Here is a 22944-nt window from a genome sequence, read left to right as displayed (position 1 = left end):
GATTAGATGTGCTTTTGGCCGTGTGCGTTACGCGAGGATTTGAGGGTGCAGCTGCTGCTGTAGCAGTGAACAATCCCCCTCATCCTCTCCTCGAGGCGCTGCACGAGAAAAGTAATCGACTCTTGCGTAATTTTTCGTTCTGCGTCACGTACACGCGCCGCAGCTGCGAAACCGTATCGCGTTACGTGAATACAATACGCGTCGACGATGTAACCATAACGTCAGTGGATACATTTTATAACTGTGTGTCCGATCGGACATGGATTTATACTACTTAAAGCTTCACTCGGGCGAGATTATATTGACAATTTTTATGTAGTATTTAGAATGATACATGGTATGTGATAAATACTAACCTTTGACCTGTTTAATCGCCGTTTTCGCCAAATCCAGCCAATGCTATAACAAAGAAAAAAAATACACAGGTTAGTGTTTATTTACTCCGCGCACACACATCTTACACATACAAACGCGCGTTAAATGATGTACATCAACTCGAGTTACGATCCAGTCCTGTATGAAGTACCCAAGTTTTATCGCCTGTGTATACTGCATATATAAAGGATATATAAGGCCGCGCGCGAAGCGAGCGCGCGATTTAAATATACATCGACTTTCTTGGGGGGCGCACCACGCCCGCGCGCGTCATCGTCGTAAAGCTTACTTTTCTTTCTTTCTTCTTTTTTTTTACGGCGCTGCCCCGTAGTTCGCGAGTTAGTGTTTCTGCACGCGCCCAGTACCCCTCCTATACCTTCCTCCGAGCGCGAGGTATATAAACTTTTCCGGCCGATGTCGTGTACTTGTCGAGCTTTAAAAACGATTCGCGCCGAGGCTCGACTGCCGGCCAAGGACGCCGCGTTTATGTGTGTGTGTAATACAAATTGCATTATTTTCACTCTCGAAAATTATCATCGATCGATCGAGGAACTCTTCGTACCGATCGTCGATTGACTTTTTTTAACGCGATAACGCAATGAATCAGGAAAAAAATAGCCGATGCGCGATACACAGAAGCAGCAGCAGCAGCTTTCTTATATATATTATTACATCGCGTGCTACACAGGGGATAATAACGTAATCGGAGCGAGACTTACGCGGCGCTCGGCGCGCGAGTATAGTGAGTAAAGCGCTCCATTGAGCGAATTAATCGGCATCAATTGGCTCGATGGGGCGTGCGAAACTGCCTAGTCAATTACACAATCGCGCGTGCTTGGGACCAACTTGAAACTCGTGCAGCAGCGTACGTATACGCGGCCGCTGGCTATATATAGGCTATATATAAAGTGATGCAGATAATATATAAGTTCATTCTATATATTGGCTTTCTCTGGCTCTCGCACACACTCTTGTACACGTCGAGCGTAACTAACGAGTCTCTTGCTATATGTGTGATTTGAAGTTCAAAGCGAAGTTAATAAACGTTAGAGCTCACGTGGCGCAGTAACGCGGAATAGCCCCCCGGCTCGTGTGTGTGTAATATTATTAGCTCCTCGAGGCGCTCTTTAATCATTTGGGAGAGCTTATTATTTGCTTTTAACCCCGAGGAATCTACCTTTGGTGAGATGCGAAACGATAACAACGAAAAATATGCAAAAAACGAAGAATTTTCCATTTTCATTTCCGCGTTATATGCACGTAATAATTAATGTTTACACTAGAGCTCCGCCCGCACGCATTCGTACGTTGTTTACACGAGTTCCGCAGCTAAAATCGCACATACACATGTAACGTACGCGCGAGCTTTGCATTCATCGGGGAGCGCAAACGAGTTAATTTCGGAGATTCGCGAACACGGGAGGCATTTTCGCGAGAGGCAAAACTCGATGCACTCGATGAGCTTATACGTACGCGTGCATATTTGCGTGCACACGCCCAGATGAATTCGTCACATACATCAACAAAGAGTGTGTATGCACGAGAGAAAGAGCAGAAGGCACAATGATTCGTATGCGTATCAAAGTTTTCATTAAAATTAATGAAAACGCGCGTTGACATATTATGCGCGGCTGAAAGTCAACGCGAGAGTGAAAGAGCGAAAAGAAAAGGGGAGAAAAAAAAATTTTTTTCTCGCACGCCAAGAATGATCAATGGTCGTTGGAGCCTCGCGCGGGCAAGAAGAAGAAGAAGGGAAAAAAGGTAAAGCTTTTAACCGCTGCGATACGTGACGTTTTGTAAGTTTTACGACTTTTCTCGCTTACCGCGCAAAAATACCGCACCTCGCTAGCATAGCTAGCTCTGCGCCATGTCCCGTGCATTCACGTACAGTATACAGCACATTTACTACTCTTTCGCTTTCGGAGTTTGCTCCCGAAAAGCTTTTTGGATGCAATTGCAGCGCGCGCGCGCGCGCACGAGTATGAAATTTATCGAGAACTCAAAAGCCAAAGAAAAAAAAATTGAAAAAATAAAAAAAAATTGGAGCGAAATAAATGGCTTTTTGGTAAATCAGTAATCAACGGCATCCATCAGCGCAAATATCGCGTAAAAGGATCGATGAATTTTGCAACGCAATCTTATAATCGGATTATGTATACCGAAATCGATACCGCGGCGGCCTGTTGAGCATATATATAATCGTGGCGCTCGAGTTTTGTGTTTCAAAAAGATTACTCACCCTTTGTCGACAACTGTCCACGTAGCGCAGGCCGAAGTAGTCCGTCTCCAGGATGTTGAGCTGTTTGCACACATGCTCGAGTATGTACTTGCCTTTGTGCTGCGGCTGTAAACATAAGAGGAGAAGAGGAGAGGTAAGAATAATTTTTTGCACGGTCGAAAAGATATCAAAGATATAGAAATTGTTTTTTTTTTATTTGCCAGCGTTAAACTTTGGAACTTTTTGATGAATATATGATGATTTTTTTTTCCTCATAAGACATTTATCCACTCGTCAAAATGAAACTCCGACTACGAGAAAGAATTATAAACTTGCTTGATACGATTCGTCGTCTTTTTGTCATGAAGTATATAACGTTGATTACGAAACTTTACTTTGTCGAGTAAATAAAGGCTCGCTTGCGCGCGCGCGCGCACACGATAGTTGGCAGAATCTTCTTGAATTTAAATGGAAATCAAGCTGAAATTACTCACACAAAATGCTTCTCTCTCTCTCTGGGTCTCTCGCGAATACGCATTAGGACTCTCGTGTAGGAGAGAAGAAGTATAAGGTCTCCCCGTGCGTGGCGTAAAAAGCTCGAAGAGCTTTGGGGAATATCGTACAACTAACGTCGCCTAGCTGAGAGAGAGAGAGAGAGAAAAAGCTCGCCTCTCTCTCTGCTCGCTCACTCGCGCGCACGAGCGCCAACGAGATTTAGCGTCGCGAGATGCCGTTCGCTGCTGCTGCTCTCCCTTTGCAATTGTGTGCCACGTACATACGTACGTACGTATAGAGGATATGTGGGAAGAGGAGAGAGAGAGAGAGAGAGAGAGAGAGAGAGAGAGAGAGTAATGCGAAGTGCACAAAAGACGATTTCCTTATATACCTCGAGAGACAGAGTGAGATAAGAGAACGGCAGGCGGGCGGGCTGGCGCGCGCAAAGTCGAAAAGGCAGCAATTTTAGAGAACTGCTTGAACGTTTCTCTCTCTCTCTCGCTCTTTTCACGCGAGCATCGGGATAAGAAAATTTCGTCGACGTTAACACGTGCGGCGGCGCAGCGGTACGACGACGTGTAACTCGACTTTTTGCCCTCGAGTTTCTTAATTGTTCGATTGACGTTCAACATTTCTCGCTCGACTATCTCGGTTATGTACTATATATATATATTCAAAAGCTTCTCGCGAGAGCTCGTGACGCGGTAGCTGCTGCTGTGGCGCCTTAATTACGCTCAATTAAATGTACACGAAACTTTTTAGCGAGGAGAGCGTCGAACAAACTGCGCGCCGCACATACAGTGTTACTTCATTTAGTCAATCTGTTACCCGGCCGCGTGTAACTTTATCTCTCTGGCTCTTGAATTTTTTTTCTCTCTCTCTCTCTTTTTTCGAGTTACGCGAAGAATGGATTAACTCGAGGCATAGACGAGACGTACTACGATGTTGTAGACCGTCGCCTGCGGTCACGCGTTGCACTACTCGCTCGCTCGTCCTTTTCTTTTTCCATCCTCATTACTATTTGTCGTTCTCTTTCTCTCTCTCTCTCTCTCTCTCTCACGAGCTTCCTTTGACTCGCCTCTCTCTCTCTCGTTTCGTAACTTGTCCGACTCTGAATAAAACATTTCGCTCTCTATCTCTGTCTCTCTCTTTTTTCGTCTATTTTCCTTTCTTTTTTCGTCGACGTTGTTTTGTCGAAAGAGACGTGTATATGGAGCGCGGGGGGCGAGGAGGTGCGCGCTTTTGTGCGCGATGCTTTTAAAAGGAATAAAAAAAAAACTATATCGCGCAATACTTTAACACGTAGCGTTGATTTTAACTTCGCTATTTTCTCATTTTTTCGAGACGAGAGATAGACAGGGTTGCAAAAAAAAAACGTAATGAGTATTCGAGTGGAAATGGAAGTTTATGACCTTTTAAGGAATTTCTTTCCATGGCCACGCGCGAGCTTACACGCGCGTGTACTTTTTATCCTCGAAAAATTATTTTCTACGTATAACAAACTCTATTTCTTCTCGTTAGCCCCGAAGAGTGAGAGAGAGAAAGAGAGTGACTTTTCATTGGCTCGGCGCCCAAAAGGGATCCCTCTTCTCTCTTCTCTCTCTCTCTCTCTCCGCACAATAAAAGTTCAAAGCGCTCGGCGTCGATAACTATATGTGCTCTTTCTCTCTCTCTCTCTAGAAAATAACAGAAAATCGTCGGTATTACGCGATCAGAGCTTCCATTTTACGCGAGTCAACGTGCCGAAATGCGTTCAGTGCGCTGCTTTTATTATTATTATTATTATATACGATCTATCCTCCTTTTGATGGTATAGCTCTGGGTCGTCGTAGTCGGTATTAGCGGATCGTTAGAGCGGACACTGCACACACACACACACACACTCGTTGCAGAGCAGCTACACCATCGAGAACCACGAGAGTAATGATTTGTCGTAGCTAGGACAAATACAGCTTCGGGGATCAAGTCCTTCGTACATAGTAGAACAGCTCTCTGAATTGTGTGTGTGCGGGCGGAATCAGAGAATCTCTCTGTCTCTCTGCGCGCAGCTATATTGGGTTAAGGGACCGTTTAATTTTCATCCGAGCTGGAGAGCGCAGCGTACGATATCGAATTCATATTCAACTGTGCTACGACTCAGCGAGTTTCCTCCGTCGCACTGGCAGTTGGAAAATGTAATCAGTAATCGACGTCGGGCATATAATAATATAAGTTGTATAACAAGTTCAACTTCCGAGATAGAGCAATATTATCGCACAGCTGCTGCTGCTGTCGGTGTATATAGTAACTCGTGACTTAGACACATCAATTACCCGGGTTACGTAATGATAACATACGTCCAAGTTGTCGAATACACACTCACATAGATACACATACAAAGTTGAGGGGGATGAGAGATCCGTACATACACGAGTCTATATATAATAGTTACAAGCTGCTGCGCAGTGAAACTGATCATAAAAAAAAAGAAAGCAATTGAGCTCGCGCGTCGTCGCCGAGTCGAGCTTGCGCAAGCTCTCGCGTCGATCGACTCGACGCTCTGCTCCATGTCCGCTCGAGATGAACTCGAGAAGAAGCTCTGTACAGTATAGATAGGGCGTGTGTAACACGTTGGCGCGCATTTTGCTCGCCGAGGTAATTGCCGTGTAGTACGCGCAGCTTTATATAGGTTGTAAAGCGCGAGAGAGCTCGTGCAAGAAAAAATTAATTAAACCTTGACTATCGATTTTTTTGTTCGAGTATATATATATATATATATATATAGAGAACAACTTTACGGAAAAACAACTTCTATACGCGTGTGTGTGTGTGTGTGTGTGTGTGTGTGTGTGTGTGTGTGTGTGTGTGTGTGTGTGTGTGTGTGTGTGTGTGTGTGTGTGTGTGTGTGTGTGTGTGTGTGTGTGTGTGTGTGTGTGTGTGTGTGTGTGTGTGTGTGTGTGTGTGTGTGTGTGTGTGTGTGTGTGTGTGTGTGTGTGTGTGTGTGTGTGTGTGTGTGTGTGTGTGTGTGTGTGTGTGTGTGTGTGTGTGTGTGTGTGTGTGTGTGTGTGTGTGTGTGTGTGTGTGTGTGTGCAAGCTCGGCCGCGCGCACACCAAGAGCTCTATTATAATTAATCGAGAGGTTAAAGCGCGAAATAAAGATCGCGGTGCGATGCATTTATATCTATATCTATATCTATGTATACGAAGTCGCCGTTGTACTCTGGTGATCGATGAATCGTCGTCGCGAATCGCGGCGCCAGCAGCAGCAGCAGCAGCCTGCACGAATGCGAGATAGCGGATAGAGCGCCATTTTCAGCGTTTTGATGCACACACACACACACACACGTACAGGCGCTGCGACGCTTAACGCTTTCCATTCGTCATAATATAAGTCACACTACGTACGTTTATAATGCTCCGCTCGCTGACCCTGTGCCACTGACTCGAATTAAACTCCGCGCGCGCGCGCGATTATTTATGCTATGGCCAGCTCTTATAGGATACACGTCGTTTGACTGTTTGCGACTCGAGTAGACGGAGAGCGTGTATATAACGAAACTTTGGAAAAGTAGATTATACACTTATTTCGGTGTAATTATTACCAATTCGATTTGCTCGTGTGTGTGTACGTGTGTTTGTCCGCGTGGCTATGCGAGTTAACGATTTCGTTTGACCCTTCGCGAAGGGTGTACCTTGTAACTATACCACCACCACCATTACAGTAATTATCCGTACGCGTTGTCTTGCGCGCAGACACGCTACAATTACAGCTCTCGAGCGTGCGACAGGTATGCAATTTGTTTCGAAAATCAATTTTGCTACACAGCGTCAAGTGCGAGACATCGAACGTCCCGAACACCGCATAGAGTTAGGGTTTTGATCGTCGAGTCAAAAATATATTTTATGTGTCGCGCGTGTCCTCCCAAATAAAGTCACCATTATCACTTGCCTAGAGTTCGATATTTTGTTTTTGTCCTTTCGTCGTAAGTCAGCAAGAACGAGTCTTCGTGCCGCGTTATCGAAATAGGAGATAGTAAAAACATAATATAATAGTGCGCTAATTCTTCGGGCGATAAGAGACAAAAAATGAAGAGGATACAGCAGTCCGCTAACGCCGCGTCATCGTTAAAATACTGCTTGCGTTGAATTCTGTTATATTATATATATGTAGCTAGCGTACTCTATTGTACGGCTGCTGCTTCGAGCGAACGATCAAATTCTAAAGTGTACCCGCGCGAAGCGCGTCAGCTATTTATATCCGTAAAACAGCAGCAGCAGCAGCAGCAGCAGCATCAGACTCGGTACAGTGATCTCGATGGCTCGTCTATGTATATCGGACCTTTCTTTGCGTATATACCAGCCCAGAGAGACGGATCTTTTGTCCGCGTGTATTGCGTGTACAGTCACGCAGAGTGTATAGATCTGTTTGCGCATTGGACGGTTTAATTATGCCGGCGCGGGTATACGAACGCTAAAGCTTAATTAGCACTCGATCGTCGTCGGTCGTTGATGAGTCTCCGCAACGAAGTACTTTACGCGATATACGTCTCTAAACGATCGATAAATGAATCGTCGCGTAATGTAGATATAATGCAAGGTACTCTTAGTGATCTCGTATTTTGCTCTTACCGTAATTTAATAGGTATTTCGCTTATCTTTTCCCGTGACCAGATACGTTGATTTACACGATAATGATATCAAACAAAATCTTAAGGAGGCTCGAGCGAAAATGCGTTTGGGAGCCACGGGACTGAAACTTCGGGAAATGATTCTTTATACAAATTAATTTAGAAAAAAAATGTATTAACTACCTTATTTAAAAAAAAGTTGGTTAATTTAACAAGAGCTATTGGACATATAAAATTTAGTCCCATTTTAATGCCTTGCAATCATAAGCCTTAAGAATTTAGCAATATTAATATCTCATTGTAAATTAAAGAATCATAAGCTTTCGAATGACAAAAAAAATTAGTGTTGCGTCGCGATATTCATATTCCAAAAAGTGAAAGCAGTAGGTATCTCTCTCTCTCTCTCTCTCTCTCTCTCTCTCTCTCTCGCTTTCTCTCTTTCTCTCATTGCGTTCAAAATGAATCGAAAAACACTGGTGTGTTCGCTTAATATTTTAATTCACTAATAAATAATTTTAAAAAACCTTTAAAATACCATTATTTGAAATTTATTTAGAATAAATAAGAATCTACTAAAATTAAATCATCATACAAATACAGCGAGTACGAGTCCGAGTACGGGTCATTGACGAAGATCCGCCCACGCCACGTTCATATCCCAAAAAATGAAAGTATAGAATGTCTATATCTCTCCTTCTCTTTCTATTTTGAGCGATCACACGTTCGAATATACAACGAAGTCAGCTGAGCCTCGGTGTATACGACGTTGCTAGCTATACGAGTTTCAGTTGTACACCGGTACTGGCGGGCCGAGCACTGAACAGCTGTTCTTGGATTACCAGTTATTTTCTCGAATACAAATTGTATAGTCATCGTGTAGCCAGTAGTCGTTCTCCAAAATGAGATCGTAGTGCACGTACAGTTTACGTACAGCAAGTTATTTTCGTGAAAAGAGTATTAAATATTCGAGCGTGTGCGTGTTTGTGCCGTCGTTCCGAAGTCATGGACTTACGATGCAGCCAACCACCCGTTGTAGAAGTGATAAAGAACTTGAAAAAAAGCGTCAAGTGGGAGATCGAGGAACAGCGTCACCAGTTACTCCGTGACTTGGACATACTGATACTCGATGAGAAGCTGCCGAGTTCCCTTCTTAACCTCCCAGACGTCTTTCGCCCCGAAGAAATCGAGCGTCTTCTCGTGGATTCAGTAAGTTACAAGCGGGAGAAAGGAAAGTTTTATCAAGGTGAACGATTCGTTCGTTTCGTCGCTGACAGCGGCTACAAAGACAGGCTCGAGGAAGGCGAGTCGTCGTCGCGCCGCACCACAGCGCTGCATCTGGCGGCCAGACGCAAAGATATCGTAATTAATTGCGAGCTCTTTCGAGAATACAACTCCATCATGATCTTGAAACTTATTGAAATTTACGATAGATGCGACGTGAATTACGTCGATGAATTCGAATTGACGCATTTCCATGTGGCCTGCCATTACGGCTGCGCCGACGTGGTCGAGAAATTTCTCGAGCTCCGCGAGGATCCCAATCGCCTCGTGCCAGAAACAGGTGACTCGCCGCTGCACTTGGCCCTGTACAGGTATCATTACGAGGTGGCTAAGAGGCTGCTGAGAGCCGGCGCCGATCCGAATTCGGCCAACAAGGACGAATTGACACCATTGCACGTTATAAGCAAAACGGACAAAAACAACTATTTGACGGGGCTATTTTTCAACATTAGCGATGAATTGAATCGACCGTTGCAAATCGATGCCCAGGATAAATTTGGTCGTACGCCTCTGCACTATGCCGCGAGTAGCGCCGAACAGTACTGTACCCAAACTGTCCAAGCGCTTCTGAAAAGAGGCGCCAATCCAAATATTCTCGACAAGAACGGAATGACACCTCTTCACGTTTGTTGCCGGAAAAAACGCGTCGATTTGGCAAACATGTTATTCGAGCACTGCGACGACAAATATCGGCCCGTGCAAGTCAATGCTCGGGACGAGTTCGGTAAAACACCGCTGCATTATGCTGTAGAGCAACTAGATGAAAAATTGTTCGAAATCTTATTGAAAAATGAGGCAGATTCACATTTATCCGACTCCGAGGGATTAACGCCTTTGCATATTATTTTCAAGACACCGCGTCGACAATACTCTAGAACCTTGAAGAATATGTTACTTGCGATTATCAAGACGTTCAGTTCGCCGGAGCAAATCGACGCCCAAGACAAATTGGGTAAAACGCCGCTTCACTATGCTCTGGAGCAGCAACAGGCTAAATGCTCCAAAATCCTTGTGGAAAACGGGGCTAATCCAAATTCGGCTGACTCCGGAGGATTGACTTCTTTGCATATTATTGCCAAAAAAGATTGGGATTGGAACTCATTCAGGGTCAATGGAGAATACGAAACCTTTGTCACTAAGTTTTTTGATATCAGCCAGAAAAAAGGTCAGCCGGTGCAAATTGATGCCCGGGACAAGAAGGGCCAGACACCACTTCACTACGCCGTGTTCAATAAAAATGTACAAATCGTAAAATGGTTGCTGGAACGAGGTGCCGATGCGAATGTGGCAGACACAGAGGGATTGACACCTCTGCATATTACTTGCGATTCCTTCTCGGCATTTTACATCGTCGAAAAACGGCCGCAGGTGCAAGTAAACGCCCGGGACAAGTTGGGCCGGACACCGCTTCACTATGCTGTGTTTACGTATTGCGTAGAAAATGTAACGATGCTGCTGGCAAAAGGCGCCGATCCTAATTCGGCCGATTCAGAAGGAGTCACGCCTCTGCATATTATTTGCCAGAAAAAATACCATGGCAGAATGGCGGAATTTTTCTTCCTGACTTGCAAACAAATAAATCGAACGGTCCAGGTCAACGTCCGAGATATGTTGGGCCGGACACCGATGCAATGGGCTGTGGCTCGATTTTTGCCAAGTGCCGTTGATATGCTCTTGGCTCATGGTGCCGAACTATCTGGTTTCGTTTTTCCTACTGGGAGTCGCTTCGACGGAGAATTTAAAGGTATATTAAATTCTCCGCTGTTTTTCGGTTATCGTGGAATGAAATTAGATTGGAAATTTAAATCAGCGTCCGGTGCCCTGATGATCGTCGAGCGCCTCCAAGATGCAGGATACGAATTGAACCGAGACGACGCCCTAGAAATTATGAAATTATTCAAAAAGTACGGAATGTTCGAGGAATCGGAAGAAGTGGAAAAACGTTGGTACGTTGACAAGGAGTTCACGAATGCAGCAAAAGAGATAATCATCGTTCCTAGTCTGTCGCTCTACGATCTGACACTGTTGCGAGCAGAAGAGGTGGAGAAACACGCCCTCACGTTTCAGGACTACTACTCGATCGATCAATTGTATCTACTACCTGACGGGTATAGGGAGGCTTGCTCTGCACATCTGGCCGAGAAAGTAGCGAGAGGATTTTTCCGTACCTGGGCCCTGGAACCGTTCATGCAGCTGATACACAGGCGATTGCCGCAGGAGGTCTGCGAATTGATCCTCAGAAAGTCACTCATGAATAAAGATTTGTATAACATTTGCGTGGCGGCTACACTTCTAACTGATAAGGGCGGTAAAATAAATGTAATAACAAATGTAAAAAAAAGTAATAAGCAAAGACCCGTTAGAGCTAGAAAAGCTCCAAAAAGGCTACAAATTGAATGGGGTGAAAATAATCAATGTAAAAGGAGTAAAAAAAGATGATGACTTGTAAGGTATTTGCTCGGCGGCAACAGGCCAAAGCTTGTAATAATGGTAAACAGTATATATATATATGGTATTATATATAATTTTATATATATTATTTATTTACTAATACGCATAAATACCATTTAAAAATAGTAATAGTAAATTATATAAATATATACAGCATTTTGTATAATTTCAAATTTATCTTATAAATCAAATAAATAAATCTTAAAGGTGAATTTCGTATTTTTTTATTGATAAGCACATGACCATTTTAATTAAAAACATTTTAGATTGTGAATGCATTACGATGACACCTCATTGAGACAAAAGTTATCCACACACGCATTGAAAATGAAAAAATCGACTCGAACTAAACGAGTCGGATCTGAGTCGAATAAAATTCAAAAATGTGGGTAGTCGCGCCTACCCTGAAGTATATCTATAGATTTAAAGGTATAAGTGATTGATTCGTGCACTCGATAATACATCCCGAATCGAGTAAAGATTATTCTCTCCAGTAGGTCTTGCTCATTATGTTTTCTCTGAATTTTCAGGCAATTACGATATCGTGTACCAAACTTCCAATAGCGAACTGACGATGACGTTCAACGGCTGTGAGCCGCGAAGAGAGCCTCTTATAGTTATCTCGAGCTATTGCGTCTCTCTCGTCATTCGTTGAATTTCGAACCGAACGATTCATTCGTGCTTGAGTTATGTCCTTGTTTTTTATATTGGAAAACTAATGAAGCGAAGCGATATTATTGTGTATTACTCGAATGATCCTTGTGAAAGACATCTTTAGATGAAAACTCATTAGAAAAATAAATGATCGTTTATCGATGTTCACGCAATCGTTTAAAATTATTCGAGTACGCTAGTGTTTATGCTGCCTGCATACATTTTTACGTCGTTATTATTTTCATGGTTCACGAAGTTATTTATTTGATTCAAGAAGTTTCCTTTCATTAAATGAATCTCTTGACAAAGAGATAAAAAAGCAATGAGTTTAACCGTAAAAATTATCATAAAAATTAATATAATCAGCACACTTTATTTACTTCCAATCGCAAATATTCAGAGTACATATTCAGTACGTAGCTATCTCGAAAGCTCTTCAGAAAATTCATCAATTATTAACCTTCAATTTCCAACCCTGAACCAATATATTATAATTAGTGCGCCGAAAAGATAATTTTGTACGAATAGTTTCAATGCAGTTAAGACAGACTTATTCAATTGCAAGATTCTAGATTGGTTTTCGTTGAGATTCGTAGAGGAGGTCAGTTTTCAATTAACTAGACGGAAAAAATCATTTTATCAATTTCCTGTTCGATATAAATAATGATGATTCTCAATCGAGACGTCGATTTTGCAGCTCCTCGAGAAAGCTTATAACGAATGAACAACTGTACTGATTTTTTAGTTCTTACTCGATTTGCTTAACACTATCAATTCTTACTTCTTTCTCATTCTCGTTAACAAAATCATGAGACTTTATTACCCACTGAAATCCGACCATATGCGCAAAAAAATAGGTGGACTATCGCTTATCAGTCTGCGTAAATTACACTACATCCTTTCTGATTGTAACAGAATATGCGATTCCGCTTTTTTTGTCACGCCTTGACCACTAGATGGCATTATGCTTTCCGCAAGTGAATCTAATATCGGCAATTTATATATTTTGCTGTTAAGATAAGTCATTTCAATAATTGGAGCAATTTTTTTCCTCAAACTTCGTAGTTGTATTAGCAATGCGAGGATCACCGCAGCGCACAGAATTTATGCTCGCTGCCGTAATAATCCGACTCGGCGTGTGCACCGCTGTATGCAGCGGTTACCCGTGCGTGGAATGTAGCTCGCCGTAACTATATAGGGTGACGGCACCAATGAATGAATGACCCCCAATGAATGAATGACCAAGAAAAGATTAAAATTAAAATATGAAAGGAAATTTTAACCCATGTCAAAAAATTATTTTTATTTTGTTGATGCTTGAAGTTTGAAATACTATGATCAGTTTTAGTTAAACTAGCTTCACTTTTTCACAAAAATTCATAAAGAGTCGATAGTGAATGAATATATTCATTTACTGGGATAATGCGACTTGGCATGGCGCGATACCAGTAAATGAAAAGACAATATTTTTGCCGTCCCGCCAATGTTTGAGGTTAGGTCGCAGACGATGCAGGCAGGGCGCAGTGCGTACATCGTTTAGATTTACGTTAATTATAGGCTAATTTTAACTTAATTTAAACTAGTTATTGACGATGGCTAAAACCGAAACGAACAAAGGTGCTAAACGTAAAATAAAAACTGTGAAAAAAACTGGACATAATGTCGATAAAATTCCCAACCTCTCAATGCTTTCTCATGATGTAATTCATTCATTCACTGGGTCCAGAGTATTCATTGATTGGTTCTTTACCATTCATTCACTGGGGTATCCCATTTTATTGAGTTATATCATTTATAACTTTATGAAATATTATTTTTCATGTATTTCAATTTTTTTATTTATGAAATAAGTCCTAACGAACACAAATTTGAATGCAAGCTAGGAATTAATGCAAATTTAGATTTTAGATCAATTGATTATAAGCATAATTTTGTGAATCCATTCATTCACTGGTGCCGCCACCCTAATACAGGCTACATACGCGTAGATCGCCGAATTTCGGAAAACAATTTTACGAATCGACGTTCTCTCTCTCTCTCTCTCTCTCTCTCTCGAGGTCTAGTTTTTTGGGCGTCGTTCTCGTCGCGAACAGAAAAAAAAGGGTCGTGTGCAGTCGCGACGTCGTTGAACGGCGCTTATAAATATACATCCCCGAAAAATTCGGAAATCGATCGATACGCGTTAGTATATACCGCTATATACGTTCGATTGCGAATGTGTATCGGTATATAGATGTACCGTATATACAGCTATAGCCGATATATATACGCGTGTTCGGTCAAGGGGTCACACAGGCTGTCACCCGCGCCGTATTATATACAGCGGCATATAAACGTATGCGACGGGTGTGTGAATTAATCGTCGACCGCCTCGGTGCGCGCGTCTATATCTAACTTCGGGGACGAGGCTTAGAGAGAGAGAGCTTGCGCCAGGATGGAAATTTCGGACTCTCCGGACTGCTTCATCAATATTCAACGACTTCGACGACGACGACGACTACGACGATCGAGCCTGTATATATACATACCGTATAGCGATTCTCTCTGTCGCATTTACGGAGAGGCGATCGAGCTCTATGTGTATATATAGGTATGTGACGGAAGCCGGAGCTTAGTACGTATGCACCCGCCGCGGCGGCTGCCATGCGTACATCAATCAAACACATATATACACACGCATAAATGTGCAGCTCGTAAAATGCCTGTACATATAAACGTTGGAACTTTTTATAAATAAAACGCGAGGGCTTTATTACCCCGAGCGAGAGAACCGTACAAAGAGAAATGCCATAGAGGGAGGCTAGCATCTGTCGCGCGACTGCCGCGATATGCAACGCGCACACGCAAAAAAAAAATAAAACAACATTCGATAAGCCTTTTATGCGTGTGCCAAAGACAACAACAACGACGACGACAAAAAATTATGAAATTGCAGCGAGCAATTGTGTGCCGCGCAGCTGTTTCTCGTGTGTGTGTGTATGTATATTGCCCCCGCGCGCCGAAATGCCATGGCCGTGACTTTTACCGATCGTCGGCGCGCGATTATCGCTCGGTCTACACACACACACACACACGTGCATAACGTGCACGCTATACGTACGTATACGTACTACTGTACGGTGCAGGTGAACCTTTCGTACGCGAGTCAGGAGAAATCGATGTATGTGCAAGTGCAGTGTACACGTAGCGAAACTCAAGTTCGCGTGCGCGCGAAATGCACACACACACACAGATATAATTTTCGAGCCGCACGTGGCCGCATTATCTTCTCTACCCCCGAGTGTCGCGCGCGCGCGCGGGCATTGCTCGCATATTATATATTATAGATATAAACGAAGTCCGGGACTGCGCGTATAAGATTTTGCGCAAGGCGAGCGAGCAAATATATTTTATACCTTACCCGAGCCGTGAATCATTTTTAGTCCAAGATGTTTATATATACGGACTCGAATTACGACGACGAGGTGTGTGTATGGCGTGTGTATATGGCGTCACTTTTATTGTAATTCATATAAATAGCCTCCGTATGTATTACGATAAAAGCGATGACGAGAGCCCGCGAGTCGACATCATCGCCAACGGAGGAAGGAAATACACGGAGTAGAGAGACGGGCAATTCCAGACTTCTCGGAGAACATACACATAAATGTTGTGTGTGTGTGTGTGTGTGTCCGTATACCGTATACGCTCGGATATGTTACATTGATTCTCGCGATACACGAACGCGAACGATACTCGCTTCGCACCTGCCGTACTTCGAGGCGGTTTTTTTTTATGTCTCGCCTATATATAAACACACTCTGCCATGCATTATAAAAAGGCAGTGAAAAGTCCTCGGCGCGTCGACGCTCGAAACTGCAGTAAAAGAAGTTCGCTGTTGCGCGACATCGTTATTGTACATAGATTTACGATACGCATGCACACAGCGCTTCTCTAATCTCATCCAGGATTATAAGCGAGTCAAAGTACTAATCACAGGCTCGAACTGCACTCGAGGAAGCGCACTTTGTCGCTGCAATTTGCTTTTCCCCCCTTATGTAAACGCGTACACTATACGAAGAAAAAAAAATGTCAAAATCATCTTTCTCGCTTAACGAAACGCCGAACATTCGTCGAACGGTTAGTAACGTTACATACTCGTAACGCAATTTACGATGCACATACAAGCCTGTGAGTGCACCTTCTTCGCGGGAAGATAATAAGAAAAATAAGAAGAAGAATAAGAGGAAGAAAAGTTTCGCGCTTATAGCGCGACGACATCGTGTACACGCGCGCGCGCGCGCCAAGCAATATAGAGATAGTCAAGGACATCCAGCCTCGGAGTATTATTATATAGCTATGTACATATGCGTTACGTGAAAAATGACACATTGGAACGTGCTTCGCGAGTGTGCCGTACGTATTATGTCTCTCCGATATTATATATGATTTTCTTCGCTGACCGAGTACATTTTCTCGCGTATACTACATATACATATCGTGAGATCGTCGCGGTGCGCGCGAAAAGCGTCTTTGCGTGTGAAATCTGCGTTGTTGTACGCCGAGAAATCGGCATCGTCGTGTTTTATATCGAGCGGAACTCATAATAATACACGTTGGGATATAAGATCGAAGTTAATGTACATGAGATGGTATGATATAGAATAGGATGTATGCGCGCGCGCGCTCGAGCGATTTAATAGAAAGTTGATAATCAGTTTATAGGATCGAGTCGGTAAAATTCTTCGGAGCTACGAACAAAAATTTTTAATGATCCATCTCCGTAGACACGCCACTCTCGTGTAATATAATTTTCCACGCGCCACTCGACTCTATATGTGTGTGTAAGAGAGAGAGAGAAATGCAGAGAGAAAGATGGTTCGTTACTAATACCAAAATTGCACTCGCCGGGTAAGTAATGAATGTTGAAAGCGATGAATAATGCAAGAAATTACACACACACACACATAGGTATATACGTCGACGTGCTGCTACTGCACTGCACTGGAGTGAGAGTGAAAGAGTGAGAGAGAGAACAGGAGGGGCTTGGTAAATTCAACGAGTCGAGGTAGAGAGAGAGAGCGAGCTCGGTTTGTAATAAATGCAACGGTTTTTCGGGAAAAATGTTTTAATTACATCTATCGCTCGAGTAGAGACTCGGCTCTCGCAGAAATGTGTGTCACGCTCTCTACAGCTGGATGACAAAACACTAATTTTTCGTATATAGTGGCACGCTGCCTTTTCGCAATCGTATTCCATAATATAACTCATTCACCTGACGAGTTTTTTCTTTTTGTATTTTATTTATCCGCGTCTCCTTTGCTGCGCTGCAGAAAAGTAGCCTCTTGGCAGCTGCGGAATAAATAATAAAACCGTTCTCGTAATGGGACGCATAGACATCGAAACGCAGGTTGAATTGATAAAAGGAATAAAGGCTCGCGCGCGCGCGCGATCGAGACGTGTCCTCCTCCGTTGCACGAACTCTATCTATATACGATACGCCGAGGAATAATAATGTAAACGAGAAAAAATACGTTCGTGCACGACTTACGTATCGCGCGTAATGAAGACGAACGACGAGCTTTTCGAGACTGTACACATTTATAATTCCTGCGCGCTGCTGGGCCACCGGCGCGGCGCGGGGGACTTGATAGTATAATATACGCGCGCGTGCTCGTATAGTTTTTCCTTTTCTCCCGTACGTACAGTTTCGAAATTTTTACTCTCGACTAAATAGATTTATCGCAACGAAAAGTTTATAGTTACGAGCGGGAAAAGAGTTTACATACACGAACGTCGACGCACGCGAGACAACGTCGAATTATATTCAAAAGTGTACATTTTTATGCTCTCGATTTCGAGTATCGTATACTTATATGTTATACATTACGTAAAGAAAACGACAATTTGATCATTTTTTTCAACGATACGTATACGCACACCGATCGTTACGCGCGAAAAGACAGAGAGACGGAAAAAAAAATTGAAAAATCACGAGAGATCCGATTTCGCTCTCTGCTCGGCACGTGTGCCACTACATACGATTCTTGTATTCTTTTTTTCGCGCGATTTATTGCGCGCTCGTGTGTGCCGTTAGAGCATTATAGAACGTAGTTCCGATGAAGGATGAATCTCTTTAATTGGTCGCACGCTGGCAATTTCTCGGAGCGAGTCAATTAAAAGCGAGCGAACAACTACGACGACGCAAAATGTGCAACGCGCCGCGCGACATTGACGTCGATGGACGAGCTGCGCTTTATTAAGCTGCTCAGAGAGCGAGATCGCAAGAGGAGAGTAAAGAGATCTTCGTTCGCATAAATCGTGCAGTGCGCGACGCATAGAGGAGGGCAAAAGCGATGGGGCATTTTTCCTCTCTCTCGCGAATATAGTGCTGCTGCGCGCCCCCCGCGAAAATATAAAGCTAAATCTCATCGACCAGAAGCAAAACAAGCCATATACGCGCGCGAGACGTGATACTTAAAGCCCCGGGCGTCGTTTTGGAAGCTCTACTCGCTTTTGCTCGCTCACTCGATATATACTAGGTGCACATTCGCTGCCGGCATATGCGAGTATGTGTGTGTGCGAGTACGTCTTATATATATACGCGCGCGAAGGAAAAACTTTTCCTCGCCCGAGCAGAAGCTGATGCAGCAAGTAAAGTGCGTTATATCCTACATGTATTATATACACGGACACTGTGCAGCACACACACACACACACACACGCACTACTCTATATAGGAAAGCTCCGAGGAAGCTATAGTAGAAACGACGCGCATGGATGAAAAATATAAAATTCCGAGAAAGTTTTAGAGGCGCGTGTCTGTGATACGTACCTATACGTATACAACGGGGCGATAGCCGGAGATGTATTGAATTTTTCGAAGGATTTTTTTTTTTTTATATATACGTACACTCGGCCGAGCGAGAGTGAGAGAGAGATTAGTCTATGAAAAGCTCTTATTTTTCTTTCTTCCTCTTCTTTTTTTTCTCTCCCGTGCAAGCCCCGAGATGGATGAAAAGTTTGCGTTGCGAGGAAAGTAAAAAGGGCACCAGCTGAGGACGATGGACTTTTTACGATCTTTTAACGCATGCTCAAGTAGCGAGCGAGCGATAATGATACACGTATATGATATATACAGACGACGTCGTATTTAATATTATACGCGTAAAGCTCTCGTGCGCCGCATTAACTGCCACGCACTAAAGCTAAAAAAGTGACGACGACGATCGTGGTACTACGGGCGGTGTGTATAAAAGCTCACGCGTCTGGGTGATGTGTTTATAAACGTACACATCGGCGGAGAGTCGTGTGTAGAGCTTGCGTGCGCGCGTGCGAATCTGGAGCGACGCGAGATAGCGTACCGAAAAATCAACGCGCAAACGTTTCAATTATTTTCCAGCGAAATAATTCTCTCTCTCTCTCTCTTTCGCGTCTGCTGTGTCTGTACCGTACCGTACCGAACGTCGCGCGCACACACGTGTTTCTACGCGAGCTTTTTTTTCGGCCTGCGTTCGTTTCCACGCGCCAGATGCGTGAAATGAAAGGAAAAAAAAAAAGAAAAAATAGATAGTCGTTCGGGCTCTCTGCTACTATAGTGCGGACACATTTATACGTATAATTGCTCACAAGCTCGTTATCGGTTCCGGACAAATATCAAACACGATGGCGCGTCGAGTGTTTCATAGTATATGTACAATACGTAAACACACACGCACCGGCAAACATCCTGCGCAGCGATGCTCACAAACGATATCCTCGGCGGGAAAATTATCAGCTCTCTCTCTCGCGCGTGTGTGTGTAGGAGCGATAATTCGCGCGACGCGCGCCATCGGAGAAGGCCAAGGGAGCTGCTGCTGCTTCTGCTGCGAGTTTTAACTTTACAGTGTATATAACTACTACTACTACTACTACTTTTGACATTGAATTGCCTTTCGCGAGTTGGGTTTTGCCTTGAAAATGATGCCACTCGCGTATTATATAGCCCATGATGAATAGACGACATCTGTTAGTATACGCGTGGTTTATATATTATCCATGCTGTATGTTATACGTATGTATGTATGTGTGTATGTATAAGCGCGAGTAGGCGAGCTTTCGGGCAAAGTCGCGCGAGCGAGTGTGTGTGTGTGTGTGGGTGAGTATGCGCGTCGGCTTTAGCATTATAAGGTTAACGGGGCGTGTACACGTTATTCGGGGGATGATGCTGCTGGTGCACTGGCACTCGTGGCTCGGCTACGTATATATATCTATATACACAGGGCGTTGCATATAGATCGATCGTCGAAAAGCTCTCTAACCAGCAAGCCAGATGAAAAGCAGCAGCAGCAGTGGCGCTGACTCTGCGCGCATAATAATAATAATAATACCATTACGAATGTCGAATAACGAGATGTCGAATGTCCAATTCGCGTCGACCGGCGACGATCGCATTAAAAATGATTTATTATCCAAGTCAGCGCAGTCTTCGCGCTTATACACACACACACATACACGCACGACGTGTATAACGTATATCCCGGCGGTGATGTACGCTCGGCGATGATGATTTAAACTTTCGCGCAGCGAAGTACTGTACCGTTCGAATTGAGGCTGTTACATGTAATGTACGTATGCGTTATGTACAGTCAACGAGCTTGCAGCAGCAGCTGCTGCCCAGGGGCAGTTCTGTAGACTGTGCTTTCGGGCAACGGATCCGTCTCGTTACGTCATACCTTATCCCAACTCGTTGCGCGTTGTTTGCGCTTGCTGCGCGCACAGTTCGTTAGATTCATCGGGGAGGCGCGTTACATGTATACGTACGTATAGCACTCGCAATCCAAGTTCATCAAAGAGAAACGAGATTTTAGAAGCTACTAAAAAAAAAAGCTCGATTTTTTCTCTCTGTCTTTTGCCATGCGGCCGTAAACTTAATAAATGTTAAAGGGTCCAATGGATTATACACGACTACGCTACGGCTCTGGCTTCGCTCGCTTATTTCGTCTCGACTCGAGCTTTTCCTCGCGACAGCAGCAGCAGCAGCAGTAGAGCGCAGCGTTGGCAAAAGCACACGGGGCTGCTGCTGCTGCTGCTGCTGCTGCTGCTGCTGCTATGTTATAAAGGAAGAAAAGCGCCCGGCGTGCGCGCCAGAAAATCGATGCCGCCACCGCCGCTTGCGATGATGCTTTCTCTCTCTCTCTCTCTGTCCCTCCAACAAAACTGCCTGTCTCTCTTACGCTCTATACATGTACGTACACACACGCTTATATATCCATGCCACCCTACGCTTGTAAAAAAAAATACTTCAACGGGCAAATATTGACAAATAAAGAAGAAGACGAAGAAGAAGTCGAAGGCAAAAAAAACAACAGCGACGAAGAAGTAGAAATCGTGGGCGCTCGATCGCTCGTATGTATACGGAGGTACTAAGGGCGATTATATACGCGCTCGACGAGAGACCGTTTCGATTCTGTATATATATACGCTCAGGCACTCACGCAATACGCGAAGAACATTGCCTAAATATTATATACGACGGATAAAACAACGTTACTCCGGTGAAGTATTCGTGCGCTTCGAGAGGCATAAGGTTTTTTTTTCTTCTTTCTACGCGTATGCTTCGCTCCGTTACGGGTGTAACGCTGTATTATGATTCTCGCGCGCGCGCCTACTAGTAGCCCCCCGCGCATATATATATATATACGGCACACGTGAGCTTTTATATACGTACATCGTCTTGATCGATTTTTTGGCGCGCGCCAATGATACACGGACGACGAGTCGAGCAGAGTCGCGTAGCGTAGCACAGCACAGCACAGCACAGCACAGCACATATACAGAGCAGAAGTGGCACGAGCAGCCGCTGTACGATAGTATATGTGCTATCCATAGGCAGACACACACACTAACACTGACACACACGTACATTTATTGAAAAAGGCGATACACGACAGTCGTATGTGTACATTATATACCTCGTACATATACTCCCTTTACCCCTCGCGCGCGTCCGTCTGTGTGTGTGTGTGTGTATTCGCGTGTATACATGTCCGAAGTATATACGAGCTTATAGCTCGTTATAAAAGACTTAAGCCCTTGCTGCCTGTGCTGCCTGCCACCGAAGCTCTAAGCTTTTTCATATACTGCAGAGCTAGCTCGTACACACACACTCGCGCGCGTGCATAATTTTCATACACGCGCTACATACGTTCGAATATACATGTATATGCACGCACGCGTCCTCGCTCGCTCGTAAACAAATCGCGCACTCGCGAGAGAGAGCTTTTTTTTTCCTCTTCCCAATTATACCTCTCGGAATTTTTAAACGTTCGCGTTTGCTGAACAGAGAAAAAAAAACTACGGTCGAGCACACCGGCCTTCGCGATTATATGCAGCGACTCGTACATGTGTGTGTGCTTGTGCGCGAGCTTTTTTGTTATCGGAGCTGACGAGGAATATATTATAATTAATAAGCGATAAGGATTAGCGGATAGGCAAGCGCACGTATACATAATAGCTCGTAGTCGTAGTCGTAGTCGGTCCATCCGCATGAGTAGCCGATTACTGGAAGGGGGGATATATTATAGGGCTTATTCGACAAGGAGAGAAATTTAATCCGCCGCTCGTATCATTATTATTATCGTGATTACTACCGTTGTGACTGCATAACTAACTAACTAACTCTCACTCTCTGCCTCGATGCAGCTTATATCGTGCATATTTTGTCGCGCGGTCCTGCGAAAGATAAGGCACCGAGCTTGCACACGAGTTTATGATTAGAAATAATGTATGTACGATGCCCGAAACAAAGCACGCGCATGTGTGTGTGTTTTTGTGCGGGCGGCCGCTATCGCATGCGGTAGGCGGCGGCGACTAAAGAAACGTCACTAAGCGCGGACACGCGAG

The 22944-nt window shown here is 44.0% G+C and overlaps 1 protein-coding gene across 2 annotated transcripts in view; it reads right to left on the bottom strand.

The window, feature by feature from the left end:
* The window catches only part of LOC106659883 (FERM domain-containing protein 5), a 65679-nt gene that overhangs the window by 41567 nt on the left and 1168 nt on the right, over positions 1 to 22944 (bottom strand). For both annotated transcript variants that reach the window (XM_014382622.1, XM_014382623.1), the window contains exons 2-3: positions 2615 to 2719; positions 357 to 399 (exon numbers count right to left, since the gene is read on the bottom strand). In XM_014382622.1, the coding sequence (XP_014238108.1) occupies positions 357 to 399; positions 2615 to 2719 (148 nt within the window). The remainder of the gene's footprint in view (positions 1 to 356; positions 400 to 2614; positions 2720 to 22944) is intronic.

The sequence above is a fragment of the Trichogramma pretiosum genome, unplaced genomic scaffold (assembly GCF_000599845.2).
Source record: "Trichogramma pretiosum strain Unisexual culture from Peru unplaced genomic scaffold, Tpre_2.0 scaffold21, whole genome shotgun sequence".
NCBI lineage: Eukaryota > Metazoa > Arthropoda > Insecta > Hymenoptera > Trichogrammatidae > Trichogramma > Trichogramma pretiosum.
The sequence above is the reverse complement of the archived record's forward strand: the minus strand, read 5'-3'. Positions and strand labels throughout refer to the sequence as shown.